Here is an 18,617-nt window from a genome sequence, read left to right on the forward strand (position 1 = left end):
TTGTGTTGTTTGTTCTGTTCTGGTTTATAAATTTCCCAGTAAAGAGATGTTATTCCTTTTCCTACACTTCTTCCTGAAAGCTCCATAAACTTTGAAATGAAAAAATGTTTTAGACATGGGTCTTCTTTCCATTCTGGGAATGTTCCCACTTTCCTTGGCAGATATTTCTCATTTAAATGAGTTGCCAACTCCTGGGTTCCAGCATGGAGGGGACAGACACCCCAAGATAAGACAGGGTCAGGGACTGGGCCGCCTCATGCTCTGCCATTTAAGTCAGTCGGGCCACCAAGGGCCCTCTCCCCAGGTGGCACTTCTGGTCACCCAGAAACTCAGGAGCTGGCTTTGGCAGAGTGTCACACTGTCCCCAGTGTGCCACAGCTGACAGACTGATGGACAGATGGGGCCCTGTCTCACCAAAACCAAGGCCTGACCCACCCCTGCCACACACAGGTGTTCTAAAATGTCTGCAGACATCAAACTTTTCCTGTCTCTAGCACCCCACCCTGCACCATGGCCTGATCCCGACTGCCCTGGCAAAGGGGGAGGCTCTGGAACTCCCACAGGGCCTTTGTGACATCCTTGTGTGGGGAACACAGCAGAAGAGGGGTTTGGGAAAGGGGAGAAGAAAATCCAGAGCTTCCTGAAGGCTGCTTTGGCCATTAGAGCAGTGAAGGTCCAGGGCCCTGCCAGGTTCCTCTGGTGGGGGAAATGTGCTGGGAGAAAATGTCTGGGGCTTGGTCCTTTTTGGGGGCTTTCCCTGAAAGTTGTTCCTTTGGTGATAATTTGGACTCTGAACCTTGTTGCAGTTGCTGTTGGTTTTATTCTCTCTTGTTGCTGTTGCAGAAATTGTTCTTTTCTCAGCCCTTTGGGATCTTGGTGCCTCCACAGGGAGGGGAGGGGCAGATTTTAAAGGCAGCACACACACGAGTGGGTGCCCATGGGTGGGGACTCCCAGTGCCCCCCAGTTTCCCTGAGTGTCACAGCACATTCCCGTAGATGTCACTGGGTTCCCGCGGTTGCCCCTGGGATCCCCGCAGTTCCGCGTAGGTCACCTGGGGATCCTGAAGTGTGGTGGCACGGGGGGACACTGTGAGAGACACGGGCTGTGGGATCTGGGTGGGGTGACATTCGGGAGTGACATGTCCCTCTGCGTGTGTCCCCTCCATACTCACCTGCTGCCCTCTTGGTGACCACAACGTGGGTGTACAGCACCTCCCCCTCCTCTGGGGGGGGCGGGGGATCTGGGGGGGCCCTGAGGGAAAAAAGGGGATGTGGGGGAGGGAATAGGAGGTCATGGGGGTTGGGGTAAAAGGGGAGAGTGTGTTTTGAGCCCCCCACTCACCTTTCCTGATTCTTCCTGGAAACTGCAAAGGAAAGAGGGGAGGGGTCACTGTGGGGTCCCAGGCCCCAGACCCCTCTCAGGCATCCTGAATGCCAACCAGACCCTCAATTTCCCACAAGATCCCCAAGCATCCCTGAAGTCTCCCAGAATTCATTAACTTCCCCATTGCCCCCGACCAAATCAGCCTCAAGATCCCAAAGCCCAGCAGAGACAGAGACCTTCCAAACGCCCCCAGGGCCACTGAAAGAACCCCCAACATCCCTGCAAGGACCCTCCAGCAACTGCCCAAACCATACAGGTCCCCCAGTCAAGGTCATAATTATGGGGCTGTGTGTGCTGTCCTATTGTTCCCCAGTGCTGAGGTCCTTTTCAGCTCCTTGGGACCCCTGTCCCCCCATTGCCACCCACCCACAGGGTGCCACCGGTGCCAGGCCACAATGACACCCACGGGCAGGAGCAGGAACAAAAGGGCCCCACCGACCCCTGCAGCCACTGCAAGCAACAGAGGGGGACACATCAGGGTCACCCATCACCCCAGGGGTCCTGCACTCTCTGGTGCCCCTGTGTGACCCCACCTGTGTCCCTGTGTGTCTCTGTGTCCATGGTGTCACCTCCAAGACATCAGGGGTGATGGTGGCATTGGCCGCAGGCACTGTGGGGACAGAGACAGGGCTGAGGCCACAGGGAGGACCTGGCAGCCAGTGTGGGGGGATAGGGACAGGGGGGATGGGTGTGATGGGGGATTTCGGGGATGGGGTCACACCAGAGAGGGGTGAGGGGACAAGGGGAGAGGGGGAAGCACACAAGAAAGGTGTCATGGGGGACAAAGAGGTCCCCAGGCAGCTGACCTGAGCAGGCAGTGGGGGCTCCCCGTGCCATCCCAGCACTCACTGCGCACTGTGACGCAGAGCTGAGTGCTGCTCCTCCGCACGCCCACCTCGAGGTGCACCTGGCAGCTGTAATTCACCCAGTGGGAGACCCCCACAGCAGGGACCAGCATCTGGGGACCGCTGTGGGCCACCCACCACCTACCCATCCCGGTAGAACATGTGCAGGAGGGGTGCTCGAGGCCACAGTGGGCTGGGGGTGCTGAGGCAGCTGAGAGTCAGAGGGGACCCCTCGGTGGGCTGGGGGGATCCTCCAGCACCGGCACAGGGCAGAGCTCAGAGCAGGAGAGAGGAAGGGGATTTGTGGCCCTGAGTCTCTGGGGAGGGCTGTGGGGGTGTTGGGGTGGGGACTTTGGAGTGCTCACCATGCACTGTCACTGTCACCAGCCCTGACTCCTGCCACCCCCAGGATCCCCCCTGGCGCTTGCAGCTGTAGCGGCCGCTGTGGTTCAGCTGCAGAGGGGACAGGGACAGCTGGGTGCCATTGGGGAACACCCCCAGTTCCTCCTCCTCGTGGTAGAAGGACACCAAGGTGATCGGGTTGTCTCGCCAGCTCTGGCAGCACAGTGTCACCGTGTCCCCCTCCAGCAGCGCCTGCGCTGGCACCTGCAGCACCAGCCAGTCTGGGGGACAGGGGGGTCCTGTCACATCTCAGGGATATGGAGGGTCCCCATGTCACCAGGACCTCCCCATTGGGTCACAGCTAGCGCACCAGTGGTCCCCAGTACCCACACAGTTTCACCCATACTGGGATGCTCTAGGATATCCCCAGAGCAGGGGATAGGCTCTGCTCACACCAGGAGCTGACCCATGGACTGGAGCCCACCCAGAGCCCTCGGGGTCCCCGCATGTGCCAAGCTGGGGACGATGAAACCTCCCTCACCATCTGAGATGTTCATGGTGGGGCTGAGCCCACTGCCAGGTCTGTCACATGCGTAGGTGCCACTCAGGGTGACAATGAGGCGGTCACGTCCCTGTTCCCACCAGTGCCGCCCGTCCTTGTACCAGGTGGTTTCACGGGTGCTCCCCGAGCCCTGGCAGGTCAGTGTCACCTGGTCCCACAGCACTGGCGGTGTCCAGGGGGGCTCCACGAGGAGCTGGGTGGTCTCGGCACCTGCGGGTGACAGGGGACAGCAGCCTGCCAGGGCCAGTGCAGGGCTGGTGTCAGCGGGGTGGGGACATGGCATCCACCGAGAACTCACCAGCGAGGCCGAGGGTCTGTGCTGAAAGGGAGAAGGGACAGGGCTGGGAGGGGGTGGCACTGCAGGAACAGTGGCACAGGGGCACGGGGCGTGGGGCTGTCACAAAAGGTCTCAGTGGGGACAGTGGTGTGGCACAGAGGTCTCAAGGACAGGGACACAGCAACCAACACATTCTCAGGCATGGGGATCCTGTGTTGGCACAGGTCACCCTCACCAGCCCCACAGCAGAGCCCCACGGCCCTGTGCCCATGGTCCCATTCCCATGGCACCTGTCTCCATGACCCAAGCACATGGTACTTGTCCCCTTGTCCCTGTCCCTGCATCCCTGTGTCCCTGTCCCTGCCCCCACAGGTGCCCCTGCCCCAAGGTTCTTTCTGCCACATCCTTGTCCCCACATTTCCATGCCCCTCTCCATGTCCCCCCCACCCCTGTTCCACTGTTTCTGCCATCTGTTCCTGTCCCCACGGCCACCCCACAACTCTGGTCACACTGGACTCCATGCCCTGCTGGCATTGGGGACATCAGGGGACCGCACAGCCCCCCTGGGCACCCTCCCCTCCCTATCCCCAGGGTGTCAGGTCCGTGCCCAGGGCACTCACCCCACAGGAGCAGCGCCACCTTCCCGGCCATCCCGGTGTCCCCAGCCATGTGGACTGGCTGTCACTCGCTGCTGTGGCCACCGCTCCCCTGGCTGGCGGCTCTTGGGATGAAGGGGAAGGAAGCGAGGTCACGCCCATCCCCACGTGGAGGTGGCCCTTGGTGGGGGCAGGGTGGCCACAAGCTGGGCACAGGAAGGGGACAAGGTTGTGTGGATCAAGGTGGGACATGGATTTCCCAGGAGTGGGGAGCTCAGGGGGTTTGGGAAGGCAGGGTTGGGGTCCCTGGGGAATGGGGGTTCTGAAGAGGGGGAGTCAGTGGCAATGGGGGTGCCATGGGAATGGGGATCGCCAGAGCTGTGGGGGATTCAGGGAATGGGAGTCCCAGGGGAACGTGGGCTCCAGGGACTTGGGGTCATGGGATGGGGATGCTGGGGGAATGGCAGATCGCATGGGAATTGGGGTCCTGGGAGAATCAAGGTCCTCGGGAAAGGAGCATTTCAGGGGATGGAGTGACCGGGAGAGGGTTCCTTGTGAATGGGGTTCTGGGCCATGGAGATCCTGGGGAATGTCCATAGTGGGATGCAGGTCCCAGGGAAGGGAGGATAGAAGGAATGGGGCTCCCGTGATTGGGATCACTGGGGAATGGGGGCGCCAGGGATGGGCAGTGGCTTGGTGAGCCCGTGGGTCAAAGCTCCTTCCCTGGGTGCCTCAGATTTTGGGGTGACCCAGGGCCCAGCAAAGTCCCCCCAGGGTGCTCATTTTTGTAGGGTCACCCCAGGTAGGTTCCAAGAAGGTCTGGGTCCATGTCCCTATAGTCCCGAGGGGCTTTTTCTCCTCTTTATTTCCATTTCCATCAATTTTCCCCTCAATTTCACAAGCCCCCAGTTCATACCTTGATGATCCTGGAGAGGCCCTGAGCAGGGAAGGGGTTGGGGGAAGCCTAGGGTGGGGGAAGCAGGAGTGAGGGTTCTGCAGGGAGGGCTGGGGAGGCTGTGCAGGATAGGGGTGTCCAGCTTTTCCCTCCCAACACTTTAAATTTCTCTCTCCTGCAGAAGAAGGAAGAGGCTGTTTGACACGTTTTTGCACGGGGGTGGGTTCTTTCCTGGGGGGATCCTGTCCCAGGGGGGACACATGCTGGCCAAGGGGGTCCTGTCCTGGGGCATGGAGGGTCTGGAGGGTGGCCAGACTTCTCCCTTCTTGCTTGTCCCTTGCAGGATCTGAGTCTACAAGAGCAGCTTGGGAATGGAGCCCAGGGCAGGAAGGAGCTCCCAAACTCCTGCTCCTTGAAGCCAGTGGCCATCCAAGGGTAGGGCCCAGCCATGGCCCAGCCCCACTGCACAGGGATGGCCATTGCCCAGCCCTGCTCTGGCTTGCCCCAGGTGGCAGCCAGGACCTCAGGGCCCCCCCCACCCCCTTGGCTTTGATTCTGGCAGCTTTAGAGCTGCTGCAGAGGTGAGAATGCTGTGGGGGAAAAGGCCTGTCTGTGGTTTGCTCAGCCCTGCAAGAAGCACAAAGCCCAAAGGGAGCCCAAGCAGTGGCTCTGGGAGGACCTTTGATGGTTTTCAGAGCACGGCTGGCTGGAAACCCACCCTGCAGGGGCAGCTGTAGGGGAACCAGCCTGGAAATGCAGCAATTGATCATTTTGTCCCTTTGCCCAAGGGACTGAGAGAGCTCCAGAATTACTGCAAATCCCACACCAATCTGCTCAATAACCTGACCCAGACCCTCCTCCTCCTTCCTGCCTTGCCATGGGTGGACAGTGGCCGGATGTCCTGCACCCACCATAGCGGCTCCCTCACTGCCCTCCGCACCTGGATGGGAAGAGAAAATTGAGCAAAGGGTTCCTGGGCTGAGACAGGGACCAGGAGAGATCACTCATCACATCCTGTCATGGGCCAAACTGCCTCGGATTTAGAGATATGAATTGAACTTATTGCTGACAAAATCAGAACAGGATAAGGAGAAGTCAAATAAACCCTTCAATACACCTTCTCCCTGTTATTCATAACTATGGAGCCATTGGCTTTCTCCATTATATTGGTTTTTGCAAACTATTTTGATACAATACAGTTTGTAATCACTTTTTAACGGCTTTTGATACACCACCGTTTGTCAGCCTTTTTACCCTAATCCCTGTGCAGAACATATATTTTAGTGTGATAAATATATTATAGTTTAGGCTCTCACAAAATATCAAGATAGACACAATGTGCTGTGTATTACAACATTAACCATTGCAGAAGTGGCTAATGCCTTTATTTGTGTAACTAAGTGACAATGGTCAGAATAACTCAGATAATTTTGTGAAATAGCTAATGTTGATTTAATGTACTGGTGGAGTATCTCATCTGCATGATAAGAACACATTGAAAAGTAGCAAGTAAATAAACATCAAAAGAAAGAATGCAAAGAGGAATTTACCACTGACCCTTTGTTTATCAAGAACTGTCAAACCACAGAACAGGGGGGCCTTGTGAGAACATAAAATATATAAATTTACTCTGCAGTATGGCATGTACTTTATGAAAAGGAATCAAGGGCCAAACCAAGCAAAAGAATTCCTGGAACATGTAAACTGGAAAGAATATTTGAATATGCGTAACCCTCCTGAGTATGTAGTTAACCAATACAATGAAAAGGTATGTAAGATGAATTGTTGTAGTTAACAGTGTGCCTCTGGCAGTTGCCAAGCACCCAGCATGCTGTTTACTGATCCTTTTATCCCTTATTAATCATTTACAAATTTTAAAGAGTGAGCCAGGTTTCTCACATGGTTTAATCAAAAGCTGCATTTTGTGTACAATAAGAGTGAAAAGGGTCGTGTGCCCCTCTGGAACTGGGAGGGGGCATGAGGAGCCCCATGGGGTGCTGTGAAGAGGAAGAAGAGACCTCTGATGGGAATCAATGCCCCCCAGTGCCCCCCAGTGCCCCCAGTGTCACAGCACGTCATCGTAGTGACAAGGGTCCCTCTGTCCCTCATAGGTTCCCAACAGCTCCACGTTGGTCACATGTGGATCCTGAGGTGGGGCAGGGCCAGGGGACACCTGTGGGGGCCATGAGAGTGACACCAGTTGTGGGGACCTGGGTGGGGGGTGACACCCGTGGGTGATGTGTCCCTGACCCCTCCCTGAATTCTCCCACCGCCCGCTTGGTGCCAACATTCACTTTCTCTTTCCTGCAGCAGAAAGGTCATTGGTCTGGTTTATAGAATCCTTCTTACTGTTGCTCTCCCAACAACTCCCTCACAATGAAAACACAAACAAATCCCAAAGAAATTAGACTTTTTTGTTCCCTTTAGGGTTCCCTTTAGGATTCCCTTGGCGCATCCCACAGCAGCGTTTGCTTGTGGATAACACAAAGTGTGGAATCTCCCTGCGTGTCCAACAGCTCCAGGGGATTGTTCCCTGCCTGCTGGGCAGCAACCCAGCCCCTAAGGAAGCCTTTGGTTGGGCTGCCTTTAGGAACTCTCCCCATTTTCCTCATTCCCACCCTGAAACTTGATTGACTTCTCATGGAGGAAGGGGAGAAGCTCTGTCCATCCTTGGGACAGTGCACAGGAATCTCTGGAAATGCCCGTGTGTGCCTCAGGGTCTGATTCCCTGGTAAATCCACTCCAGCCTGCCCTGAATTCCCCTGCCTGGGCACTCCCTGCTCCTGCTGTGACACCCCTGTTCCCCAGCCCCTCGTGTGCAGCCCCCGCTCAGTATTTCCACACTTCTCCCTCTCCTCTGGTGTGCACATCCAGAACCCAAACATTCTTTCCATGAGGTATCAAAGGGCTGCAGGTTTTGTTCAAGAAGGAGGATCCAGGTCAGCTTGTTGAGCAGATTGGTGTGGGATTTGCAGTAGTTTTGGGGCTCTCTCAGTCCCTTGGGCAAATGGACAAAATGATCAATTGCTGCATTTCAGGGCTGGTTCCCTCCCAGCTGCCCTTGCAGGGCGGGTTTCCAGCCAGCCCTGCTCTGAAAACCATCAAAGGCTCTCGCAGAGCCACTGCTGGGGCTCCCTTTGGGCTTTGTGCTTCTTGCAGGGCTGAGCAAACCACAGGCAGGCCTTTTCCCCCCACAGCATTCTCACCTCTGCAGCAGCTCTAAAACTGCCAGAATCAAAGCCAAGGGGGTGGGGGGGGCCCTGAGGTCCTGGCTGCCACCTGGGGCTGGCCAGAGCAGGGCTGGGCAATGGCCATCCCTGTGCAGTGGGGCTGGGCCATGGCTAGGCCCCACCTTTGGGTTGACAGGGGTCCCCAGGATGTGCCACCCCTGGGACAGGCACCCCATCAGGAATGTGCAGGGACATTTCTGGAACTGCCACCCTCTGGTAAAGGTTCCCCCATGCCAGGATGTGTCACCCCCTGGGACAGGATCCTCCTGGATGTGCCCCCCAGGACAGAACTGCCTCCCTTTCCCATCTGAAACTGAGCACAAACAGCTTCTTCCTTCTTGTCCAGGAAAAAGAGTGAAAATATTGAGGGGCCACAGCCCAACACCTCCATCCCCCACAACCTCCCCACCCTTCCCTGCACCTCCTGCTCCCCATTTTCCCATTCCCCTTGGTCCCCCCAACCCCTTCCCTGCTCAGGTGCTCCCTGGGATTGCTGAGCCAGGAGCCAGGGGTGAGGGGACCTGGTACAAAAGTGAGGAATATAAGGAAGAAAGATAAATAAAGAGAAGAGAAACCAAGGGTAGGGGAGGGCACAGAAGCAGAGGATCGCCATGTGATGGCTGCACAGGAAATGAGCACCCCATGGGGGCTGTGCTGTTCCCTGGGTCACCCCAAAAACTGAGGCACCCAGGGAAGGAGATGAGATGCCTGTGCCCATCCAGACACTGCCCATCCCTGGTACCCCCCTTCCCCTGGGAACCCAACCATGGGGGCCCCATTCCTTATATCCCCCCATCTCTGGGACCCCCATCCCAGTACTTCCATTCCCCAGGATCTCCATGGCCCAGCACGCCATTCCCAAGGAACCCTCACCTGTTCATTCCGTCCCCTGAAGTCTCCCCTTCCCCAGGACCTCTATTCTCCCAGGACTCCCCATTCCCCCGGCAATCTCATCCCCAGGACCCCCATCTCCTGACCCCAAATCCCTGGAGCCCACATTCCTCTAGGACTCCCATCCCTGAGTCCCCCAGGCCCTGGGGACCCCCATTCCCATGGCACCCCCATTCCCAGTGACTCTCCCTCCTCAGCACCCCCATTGGCCAGGGACCCCATCCCTGGGATCCCCCCATTCCCCTGGACATTCTTCCCTAGCTCCCCAAACCCCTGAGCCCCCCCACTCCTTGGAACCCCATGTCCCACCTTGTCCCACCCACCCTCGTCCCCTTCCTGTGCCCAGCTTGTGGCCACCCTGCTCCACCAAGGGCCACCTCCACGTGGGGACGGGCGTGACCTCACTTCCTTCTCCTTCATCCCAAGAGCCGCCAGCCAGGGGAGTGACAGCGAGTGACAGCCAGTCCACATGGCTGGGGACACCGGGATGGCCGGGAAGGTGGCACTGCTCCTGTGGGGTGAGTGCCCTGGGCACGGGCCTGAAAGCCTGGGGATAGGGCAGGGAGGGAGCACAGGGGGGCTGTGGGGTCCCCTGAGGTCCCCAATGACAGCAGAGCCAGTCCGTGTTACCCACAGTGGACCTTGGTGGGACTGGGGATGTGGGGTGGCTTTGGGGACAGAAACGGGGGGCAGGAATTTGGGGATGGGGATGTGGGGACAGGAATGTGGGACTGGCACCTTTGGGCTCAGGTAGCTCTGGGGATAGGGACAAGGGAACCGGGATGCAGGGACAGAAGGGGACAAGAACTGTGAGGATGTGGCCATGGGGATGGGATCATGATCAGGTGGGGGTGACCTGGGCCAGCATGGGCTGTGTCCGTGGTGTCCTTGTGCCTGGGGTGTCCACAGTGTCCCCATGTTCTGCCTCAGTGGTCTCAGTGTCCCTGTTCCCAAGGCAGCCATGTCTCAGGAACGTGGTGCACGGGTGGCTGTGACACAGACCTATCCCCTTGCCTCACCAAATCTTTTGGGGACCACCCCCATGCACTTTCCCAAAAGAACTGCTGTCCCCATGGGGACAGTTCTGGACAGCACCCGCACCCTGTACCCCGTGTGCCTCTGTCCCCTCAGTGCCATCCCCACCCAGCCCTGTCCCTTCTCCCCTCCAGCCTAGACCCTTGGCCTCGCTGGTGAGTCCTCGGCCAATGCCATGGCCCCACAGCGCTGTTCCCACCCCACGCTGGCCCTGGCAGGCTGCTGTCCCCTGTCACCGGCAGGCGCCCAGACCACCCAGATCCTTGTGGAACCCCCCTGGACACCGCCGGTGGTGTGGGACCATGTGACACTGACCTGCCAGGGCTTGGGGACCGCCGGTGCCACCACCTGGTACAAAGACGGGCGGCGCTGGTGGCAGGAGAGACATGACCGCCTCAATGTCACAGAGAGTGGCACCTACGAGTGTGACAGACCTGGCACTGGGCTCAGCCCCGCTGTGACAGTCTTAGATGGTGAGGGGGGATCTTAAATGGTCTGGGTGGCCCCTGAAAGATCTGAGTGGGCTCCACTCCGTGGGTGGCTTCACACCCCTCGTGTGGCAAGAGCCTGTGCCCTGCACACAGGGACATCCCAGTGCATCCCAGTGCACCCAGATGTCCCCAGTGCCATGGGGACCCACCTCTGACCAATCTCGAGCCCCTCAGTAAGATGGGACCCTCCTGTCCCACAGATGATCTGGTGCTGCAGGTGCCAGCACGGGCGCTGCTGGAGGGGGACACGGTGACACTGCGCTGCCGGGCCCGGTGGAACAGCCCGGTCACCAAGGTGCGATTTTTCAAGGATGAGAATAATCTGACGAGGTCCCTTAATGCGACCGAGCTGTCCCTGTCCCCCCTCCAGCTGAACCACAGCGGCAGCTACCGCTGCAAGGGCTGGGTGAGGTCCTGGCCGTCAGGCTCAGCAGCAGTGACAGTGACAGTGCACGGTGAGCACCCCCACGGCTGGAACTCCCATCTCCTGACAGCCCCAAAGCCACTTCCCAGTGCACTCTGAGTCACAGTCCTCACCTCACCTCTCCTTCCCTAACTCTTTCTGGTGCCAGTGCTGGAGGGTCCCCCAAGCTCACCACGGGGTCCCCCCTGACTCTCAGCTGCCTCAGCACCCCCAGCCCCCTGCGGCTCCAAGCCTCCCTCCTGCACTTCCCCTCCTGTTCTACCGGGACAGGCAGTGGTGGGGGGCCCGCAGGGGTCCCCGCAGCTGCTGGTGCCTGCCGTGGGGGTCTCCCACTCAGGGAATTACAGCTGCAAGGTGCCCTCTGAGGGGGGAGGGCTGTGCAGAAGAGCAGCACCCAGCTCCGTGTCGCGGTGCGCAGTGAGTGTGGGGATGGGCACAGGGAGCGCCCATTGCCTCCTCTGGTCCCCTGCCTGGGGACCTCCATGTCCCCCTGACACATTTCTTGGGTCTTCTCTCCTCTGCCCTGTGTCCCCTCACCCCTCCGTGGTGTGACCCCATCCCCAAAATCCCCCATCACACCCATCCCCCCTGTCCCTATCCCCCCCCACATTGGCTGCCAGCCCCTCCCTGTGCCCACAGCCCCCTCTCTGTCCTTGCAGTGCCTGTGGCCAATGCCACCATCACCCCCGGTCACCTGTCACACCAGGTGCGTACAGGTGACCCAGTGACACTGCGCTGCTTAGTGCAGGTGGGCTCAGCACCTGTCACCTTCACCTGGCTGCACAACAGGCAGGAGGTGGCCCGGGGTCCCCTTCTGGAGTTCAGGGCCACCAATGTGGGACATTCAGGCACCTACCAGTGCATGGCCACCAACCAGGCAGACGAGCATCGCGTGTTCCGGGCACTCAGCCCAGAGCTGGCCCTGGAGGTGACACCACGGGACAAGGGACACACGGGGATGCAGGTAAGGTGACACAAGTTCACCAGGGATTGCAGGATCCCTGGGCTGATGGGTGACCCAGATGTGTCCCCCTCTGTTTCTTGCAGTGCCTTCAGGGTATGGTGGGGCCCTTTTGTTCCTGCTCCTGCTCGTGGGTGTCATTGTGGCCTGGCACCGGTGGCACCATGTGGGTGGGTGACAATGGAGAGACCGGTATCCCAGGGAGCTGTAGAGGCTCCCAGAATTGGGGAACCATAATGCAGCTCCCACAGCCCTAGAACTGTGACCTTTGCTGGGGGTCCTGTAGGGTTTGGGGTGGTGCTGGAGGGTCCTGCAGGGATGTTGGGGGTTCTTTCAGGGGCCCGGGGGCGTTTGGGGGGTCTCTGTCCGTGCTGGGCTTTGGATCCTTGAGGCGGAGTTGGTTGGGGGCACTGGGGGGGTTCATCAGTTCTGGGAGACTTCAGGGATGCTTGGGGGTCCTGTGGGAAATTGAGGGTCGTGTGGGGGTTCAGGAATCATGAGAGGGGTCTGGGCGCTGGGACCCCACAGCCACCCCTCCCCTCCTTCCTTTGCAGCTGCCAGGAAGAATCAGGAAAGGTGAGTGGGGGGCTCAAACCACACCCTCCCCTTTTACCCCATCCCCAAGACCTCCAATCCCTCCCCCACATCCCCTTTATTCCCTCAGGGCCCCCCCAGATCCCCTGGACCCCCCAGAGGAGGGGGAGGTGCTGTACACCCACGTCGTGGTCACCAGGAGGGCAGCAGGTGAGTATGGAGGGGACACACGCAGAGGGACATGTCACCCACGAGTGTCACCCCACCCAGGTCCCACAGCCCGTGTCTCTCACAGTGTCCCACCGTGCCACCACACTCCAGGATCCCCAGGTGACCCACGCGGAACTGCGGCGACCCCAGGGGCAACCGCGGGAACCCGGTGACATCTACGGGAATGTGCTGTGACACTCAGGGGAACTGGGGGGCACTGGGGGTCCCCACCCATGGGCACCCACTCGTGTGTGTGCTGCCACCAAAACTGCCCCTCTTCCTCCCTGTGGAGGCAGAAAGATCCCAAAGGGCTGAGAAAAGAACAATTTCTGCAACAGCAACAAGAGAGAATAAAACCAACAGCAACAGCAACAAGGTTCAGAGTCCAAAGGGTCACAAAAAGGAACAACTTTCAGGGAAAGCCCCCAAAAAGGAACAAACCCCAGACATTTTCTCCCAGCACATTTCCCCCACCAGAGGAACCTGGTAGGGCCCTGGACCTTCACTGCTCTGATGGCCAAAGCAGCCTTCAGGAGGCTCTGGATTCTCTTCTCCCCTGTCCCAAATCCCTCCTCTGCTGTGTTCCCCACACAAGGATGTCCAAAGGCCCTGTGGGGGTTCCAGAGCCTCCCCCTTTGCTAGGGCAGTCGGGATCAGGCCATGGTGCAGGGTGGGGTGCCAGAGACAGGAAAAGTTTGTTGTCTGGAGACATTTTGGAACACCTGTGTGTGGCAGGGGTGGGTCAGGCCTTGCTTTTGGTGAGCCCAGGCCCCGTCTGTCCATCAGTCTGTCAGCTGTGGCACACTGGGGACAGTGTGACGCTCTGCCAAAGCCAGCTCCTGAGTTTCCAGGTGACCAGAAGTGCCACATGGGGACAGGGCACTTGGTGGCCCGACTGGCTTAAAGGGCAGAGCATGAGGTGGCCCAGTCCCTGAACCTGTCTCCCTCTGGGGTGTCTGTCCCCTCCATGCTGGAACCAGGAGTTGGCAACTCATTTAAATGAGAAATATCTGCCGAGGAAAGTGGGAACATTCCTGGAATGGAAAGAAGACCCATATTAAAAATTTTTTTTAGTTTCAAAAATGATGGGGCTTCTAAGCAAAAGTGCAAGAAAAGGAACAACAGCTCTTTACTGGAAAATTTATAAACCAGAACAGAACAAACAACACAAAACCAGAACTTTCCCTCCCACTCAGCGCTGTTGGTTTTTGTGGCAGTTATACCCGTGGCCAGCTGGAGGCGCTGCAGGGAGCACTCCCGGCCAGCAGGGGGCGCTACAGGGAGCACTCCCGGCCAGCAGGGGGCGCTGCAGGGAGCACTCCCGGCCAGCAGGGGGCGCTGCAGGGAGCACTCCTGGCCAGCAGGGGGCGCTGCAGGGAGCACTCTCGGCCAGCAGGGGGCACTGCAGGGAGCACTCCTGGCCAGCAGGGGGCGCTGCAGGGAGCACTCCCGGCCAGCAGGGGGCGCTGCAGGGAGCACGCCTGGCCAGTAGGGGGCGCCCCGGTCGAGCTCCATCCCCTCAGGGGCCATGGCGGCCTCACACGGGAGGGAGGAGGGGAAATCGCTCCTTTGCAAACTCACAGGCACCAATCGGTCCCAGCACCACCACCGGCAGCGGGCAGAAGCTGCCAAGATGGCAGATTGGATCCCAGTGCCCAGGGGCACTGTAGCAGTGTCCCTGCCAGGGGCCAGGCAAGCGCCCTGTGCAACACTCGTGACCACTCTCCATGATCCCAAATGGAAGGAAGGCAGTGCCTGACCCCAGGTGGGTCTCAGGTCCACAACAGCACCTCTGGTGTCTTTATGCCACAATTCCTGCAAACCCTCAGCCATTCACTCAGCTGAGGAGGACAGGGATGCAGCAGCTTTGGGGACACCTGGAATCCAGACAGGGTCACTCCCCAGAGCTCCACCACAGCCATGGGGCAGAGCCACTGCTCGATATTGCTAGACGTTTCCCTCTTATTTGGCAGCTACAGCCTGAACCCAAACATTCTTTCCAGGAGGTTCCAGAAGGCTGCAGGTTTTGTTAGAGAAGGAGGGTCCAGGTCAGCTTGTTGAGCAGATTGGTGTGGAATTTGCAGTAGTTCTGGGGCTCTCTCAGTCTCTTACCTAGAGGAACAAATGATCAATTGTTGCATTTCTGGGCTGGTTCCCTCCCAGCTGCCCCTGCAGGGCAGGTTTCCAGCCAGCCCTGCTCTGAAAACCATCAAAGGCCCTCACAGAGCCACTGCTTGGGCTCCCTTTGGGTTTTGTGCTTCTTGCAGGGCTGAGCAAACCACAGGCAGGCCTTTTCCCCCCACAGAATTCTCACCTCTGCAGCAGCTCTAAAGCTGCCAGAATCAAAGCCAAGGGGGTGGGGGGGACCCTGAGGTCCTGGCTGCCACCTGGGGCTGGCCAGAGCAGGGCTGGGCAATGGCCATCCCTGTGCAGTGGGGCTGGGCCATGGCTGGGCCCCACCCTTGGATGGCCACTGGCTTCAAGGAGCAGGAGTTTGGGAGCTCCTTCCTGCCCTGGGCTCCATTCCCAAGCTGCTCTTGTAGGCTCAGATCCTGCAGGGGACCAGGAAAAAGGGAGAAGTCTGGACCCTCCCGGAGCTGCCACACCAGACAGGACCCCCTGGGCCAGCATGTGTCCCCCCTGGGACAGGATCCCACAAGGACAAGAGCACCCTGGATGTGCCCCGCAGGAAAGAACCCATCCCCCATGTGACAAAGGTGTCAAATGGCCTCTTCCTTCTGCTGCAGGAGAGACAAAGTGAAAGTGTTGGGGAGGCACAGCCAGACACCCCCATCCTGCACAGCCCCCCCAGCCCTCCCTGCGAGCCCCTCACCCCTGCTTCCCCCACCCTGGGCTTCCCCCTGTCTCTGTCCCTCTGGGAGCCTTTTCAGGAACCCCCGGCCAGGCCCGAGTGGGCAGACACCGGGGGGGCAACCCCGACACGGCCGACTGCGGGGAACACTCTCTCTCGTGCCCCGAGGGAGCTGAGGGCAGCGAGGCCAGTGACCTTTGCAGCAGAGGAGACACCAGAGACATCGGTGGAAGATAAAGGGCCGACTCTTAGCAGGGGTTAATCCAAGGTTTTATTCAGGAGCCTGGGGAGCTCCTACACCTCAGGGGTCCTCTGCTGAGAGCCCCGGGAGATGTGCCAAGGTTACATTTAAAGGGAGGTGGAAACCAAAAGTAGATAACATTTCACTAACTAATAAATGACCCAAAGGGATGGGTACTGGGGGATAGACATTTAGGACAGCATATAGGGCAAGTCTTGGGGGGGGCTGACCCCTGGCCTCTGGCTAATCACTCAATGTCTTGGACCGAAGCTTCTAGATGGAGGGGATGGGATGCTGAGTGATTGACAGAGAGCCAGGGTGGGGATTTGGGAATTATCTCATCAAGGGAGTGAGATTACATAGGTAAAGGAAAGGGGGTACAATCTGGGATAAACTATTTGGGAAAAATATGGGGATACAAAAACCAGACTACTTCAAAGTATTACAAAGTATAAAAACACACTACAACACAGGACGATCTCCTACTCAGGATGTGCTGCTAAGTGGTTTTTCTTTCTCTTCTTTATGTCAGCAGAGTTTTCTCTACTGACCATCATGTGCTATGACCGCTATGTGTCCATCTGCAAACCCCTGCACTACGGGACCCTCCTGGGCAGCAGAGCTTGTGCCCACACGGCAGCAGCTGCCTGGGCCAGTGCCTTTCTCACTGCTCTGCTGCACACAGCCAAGACATTTTGCCTGCCCCTGTGCCAGGGCAATGTCCCGGGCCAGTTCTCAAATTCACACATCCTCAAGGTCTCCTGCTCCAAATCCTACCTCAGGGAAGTTGGACTTCTTCCTGAAAGTGTTTATTCAGTCTGGCTGTTTTGTGTTCATTGTTTTCTCCTATGTGCAGATCTTCAGGGCCGTGCTGAGGATCCCCTCTGATCAGAGATGGCACAAAGCCTTTTCCACCTGCCTCACTCACCTGGCCATGGTCTCCCTGTTCCTCAGCACTGGCACTTTTGCCTACCTGAAGCCTTCCTCCATCTCCTCCCCATCCCTGGATCGGGGAGTGTCAGTTCTGTACTCGGTGGTGCCTCCAACCCTGAACCCCCTCATCTACAGCCTGAGGAACCAGGAGCTCAAGGATGCCCTGAGGAAAATGATGACTGGATGATTTCTGAAGCAACCAATTTCCCATTTTCTTCTGCATATCTTTTGGAATGGAACTCATGAAAGGCCCAACAGGCCTTCCGATGGCTTTGGTAATGTTCAGTGGGTTTTTCTCTCATAAAAATATCCTCAATGAAACTCTTTAATCCCCCCATCAAATTCACTGATTGCCTCTTGATCTTGACCCAGAAGCTCTGTAAACCAGGGTTTGTGCTATCGCTGCATTTGAAGAAAAGAAACTACCTTGCAGTGCCTGTTTTATCTGGGATCCCAGCTCAGAGACCTGCATGAAGTTAGAGGGGAGAAGGGGAAAAGAGTCCCAGCAGAGCAGCACGGGCAGGGAGCAGCAGGGGTTGGTCCTTTCAGAGCTGCCCTGCCCAACTCCAGCCTGTCCTTCCCAGCCCTGCTGTGGCTGTAAGGCCGGAGTGCTCTGGCAGCTTGGTCACTGTCCTGCTGCGTGTCCCTGCTGTGGCCACAGGCAGGGACAGGCCATGGGCACTGCTGGGACACAGCTGGGCTCCAGCACAGCAGCTCCATCAGCCAAGGCCATCTCCTGAGGCAGGGCAGGGAGGCTTTGCTCTCCTCCAGAGCTGCTGTCAGCAGTGTGCCCCAGGAATGCCCTGGCACAGCAAAGCCCAGTGCCTGGGGCAGAGGGGAGTGTGCAGGGGGGGCTCACAGCAATGTCCTGGCACAGCCAGAGCTCCTGGCATGGACCTGAGGGAGCAACAGAGCAGGGCCTGGGCTGTGTCTTTGTTCTGGGGACAGCCTGGGAAGGTGCCCCAGGGCAATTGTCCCACACCAGCCCCTGCAACCACCATTGCCAGCACTGGCCTCTCCCCACCTGCAGGAGGTTGTTTGTCCCTGCACAGAGGGATACCAAGTGACCAGGCCAGCTGGCCATGTCTGCTCTGTACTGAGGAGATCTCAGCAGTGCATCGTGTGTGTGGGGGGAGATGAACCCCAGTGAGCACAGACACCATCAGCAGCACCCGGGGGTGGCACAATTCCAGTGGCACAAACAGTGCCTTGAGGCCACTTCACTCTGAGAGTAACGTCCTGTGGGAAACCACCTGAATTCTTTGCTGGGTTGTGGTGAGGATTGCATGGAAAGAAACATCCAGGGCAGGGGGGCTCCAGAGAAAGTGCCCAGGTGTCCTGGGGTGGCTTTATGATGCTGAATTGTATCCCCATGTGTCTGTTTAGCCCAGAAATAGGTTCTGCACCTTTAAGACTGTTCCCAAGAACAAAGGCAGGGAAGTCACAGTGTGCAGTCTGTGTGTGCAGAAGCTTCATTTCCACTGCCCTGGAATTCTTTCTCTCTCTGTGTGTTGATCTGCAGCACAGGCAGCAAGCAGGAAAGAGCTCTCCTTTGCTTTTAGTTAGTTTATTTTAGCTGGCTGAGGCAGAGAAAGTCTCTGGACTGTGGTTTTTCCTTTCCTTGGAACTGTTCAGCCATGGTCTGGACCGAAAACCCAGAAGAACCCTGGGAGCTCAGGACTGTGGCCCACCAGGGCCCGGGACACGGCATTCCAGTGCCAGAGGGACTGAGGGAGCTGAGCCACAGCCCATGGAAGGGCTCTGCAAACCCCAGAATGACTTTCTGAATTTGCCATCTCTTCAGAACAGCGAGAGATTTGATTTGTTTAATATTATTCATTTTTTTTCATGTTTGAGTACTTTGCTTGTTAAATAAACAGTTTTATCCACTTTTCTCAAAGGAGATTTTTGTCTCCTCAACAAGTGGGGGGAGGGGCTGCTTAAATTTGTTTTC

The 18,617-nt window shown here is 57.9% G+C and overlaps 2 protein-coding genes across 2 annotated transcripts in view; one reads left to right on the forward strand and one right to left on the reverse strand.

Moving 5' to 3' along the window:
* Positions 1 to 821: 821 nt before the first annotated feature.
* LOC132334522 (low affinity immunoglobulin gamma Fc region receptor III-like) overlaps positions 822 to 18,617 on the reverse strand; it is a 93,832-nt gene continuing 76,036 nt past the window's right edge. Inside the window, exons 7-9 of the mRNA XM_059860629.1 lie at positions 1,343 to 1,364; positions 1,173 to 1,252; positions 822 to 1,087 (exon numbers count right to left, since the gene is read on the reverse strand). Coding sequence (XP_059716612.1) covers positions 978 to 1,087; positions 1,173 to 1,252; positions 1,343 to 1,364 — 212 coding nt within the window. The 3' untranslated portion in view covers positions 822 to 977. The remainder of the gene's footprint in view (positions 1,088 to 1,172; positions 1,253 to 1,342; positions 1,365 to 18,617) is intronic.
* LOC132335045 (Fc receptor-like protein 5) lies at positions 10,197 to 11,945 on the forward strand. The gene is made up of 3 exons (XM_059861168.1): positions 10,197 to 10,530; positions 10,749 to 11,003; positions 11,632 to 11,945. The coding sequence occupies exons 1-3, from the start codon at positions 10,233 to 10,235 to the stop codon at positions 11,943 to 11,945; spliced, it is 867 nt and encodes a 288-aa protein (XP_059717151.1). The 5' UTR covers positions 10,197 to 10,232.

The sequence above is a fragment of the Haemorhous mexicanus genome, chromosome 16 (genome assembly GCF_027477595.1).
Source record: "Haemorhous mexicanus isolate bHaeMex1 chromosome 16, bHaeMex1.pri, whole genome shotgun sequence".
Classification (NCBI taxonomy): domain Eukaryota; kingdom Metazoa; phylum Chordata; class Aves; order Passeriformes; family Fringillidae; genus Haemorhous; species Haemorhous mexicanus.

What these genes read in the sequence shown, in the direction of transcription:
- LOC132335045 (XM_059861168.1), top strand. Translation starts at nt 10,233, where the DNA reads ATGGCCCCACAGCGCTGTTCCCACCCCACGCTGGCCCTGGCAGGCTGC. An exon ending in CGCTGTGACAGTCTTAGATG is followed by an intron (nt 10,531 to 10,748) that starts GTGAGGGGGGAT and finishes CCTGTCCCACAG; the next exon opens with ATGATCTGGTGCTGCAGGTG. An exon ending in AGTGACAGTGACAGTGCACG is followed by an intron (nt 11,004 to 11,631) that starts GTGAGCACCCCC and finishes CTGTCCTTGCAG; the next exon opens with TGCCTGTGGCCAATGCCACC.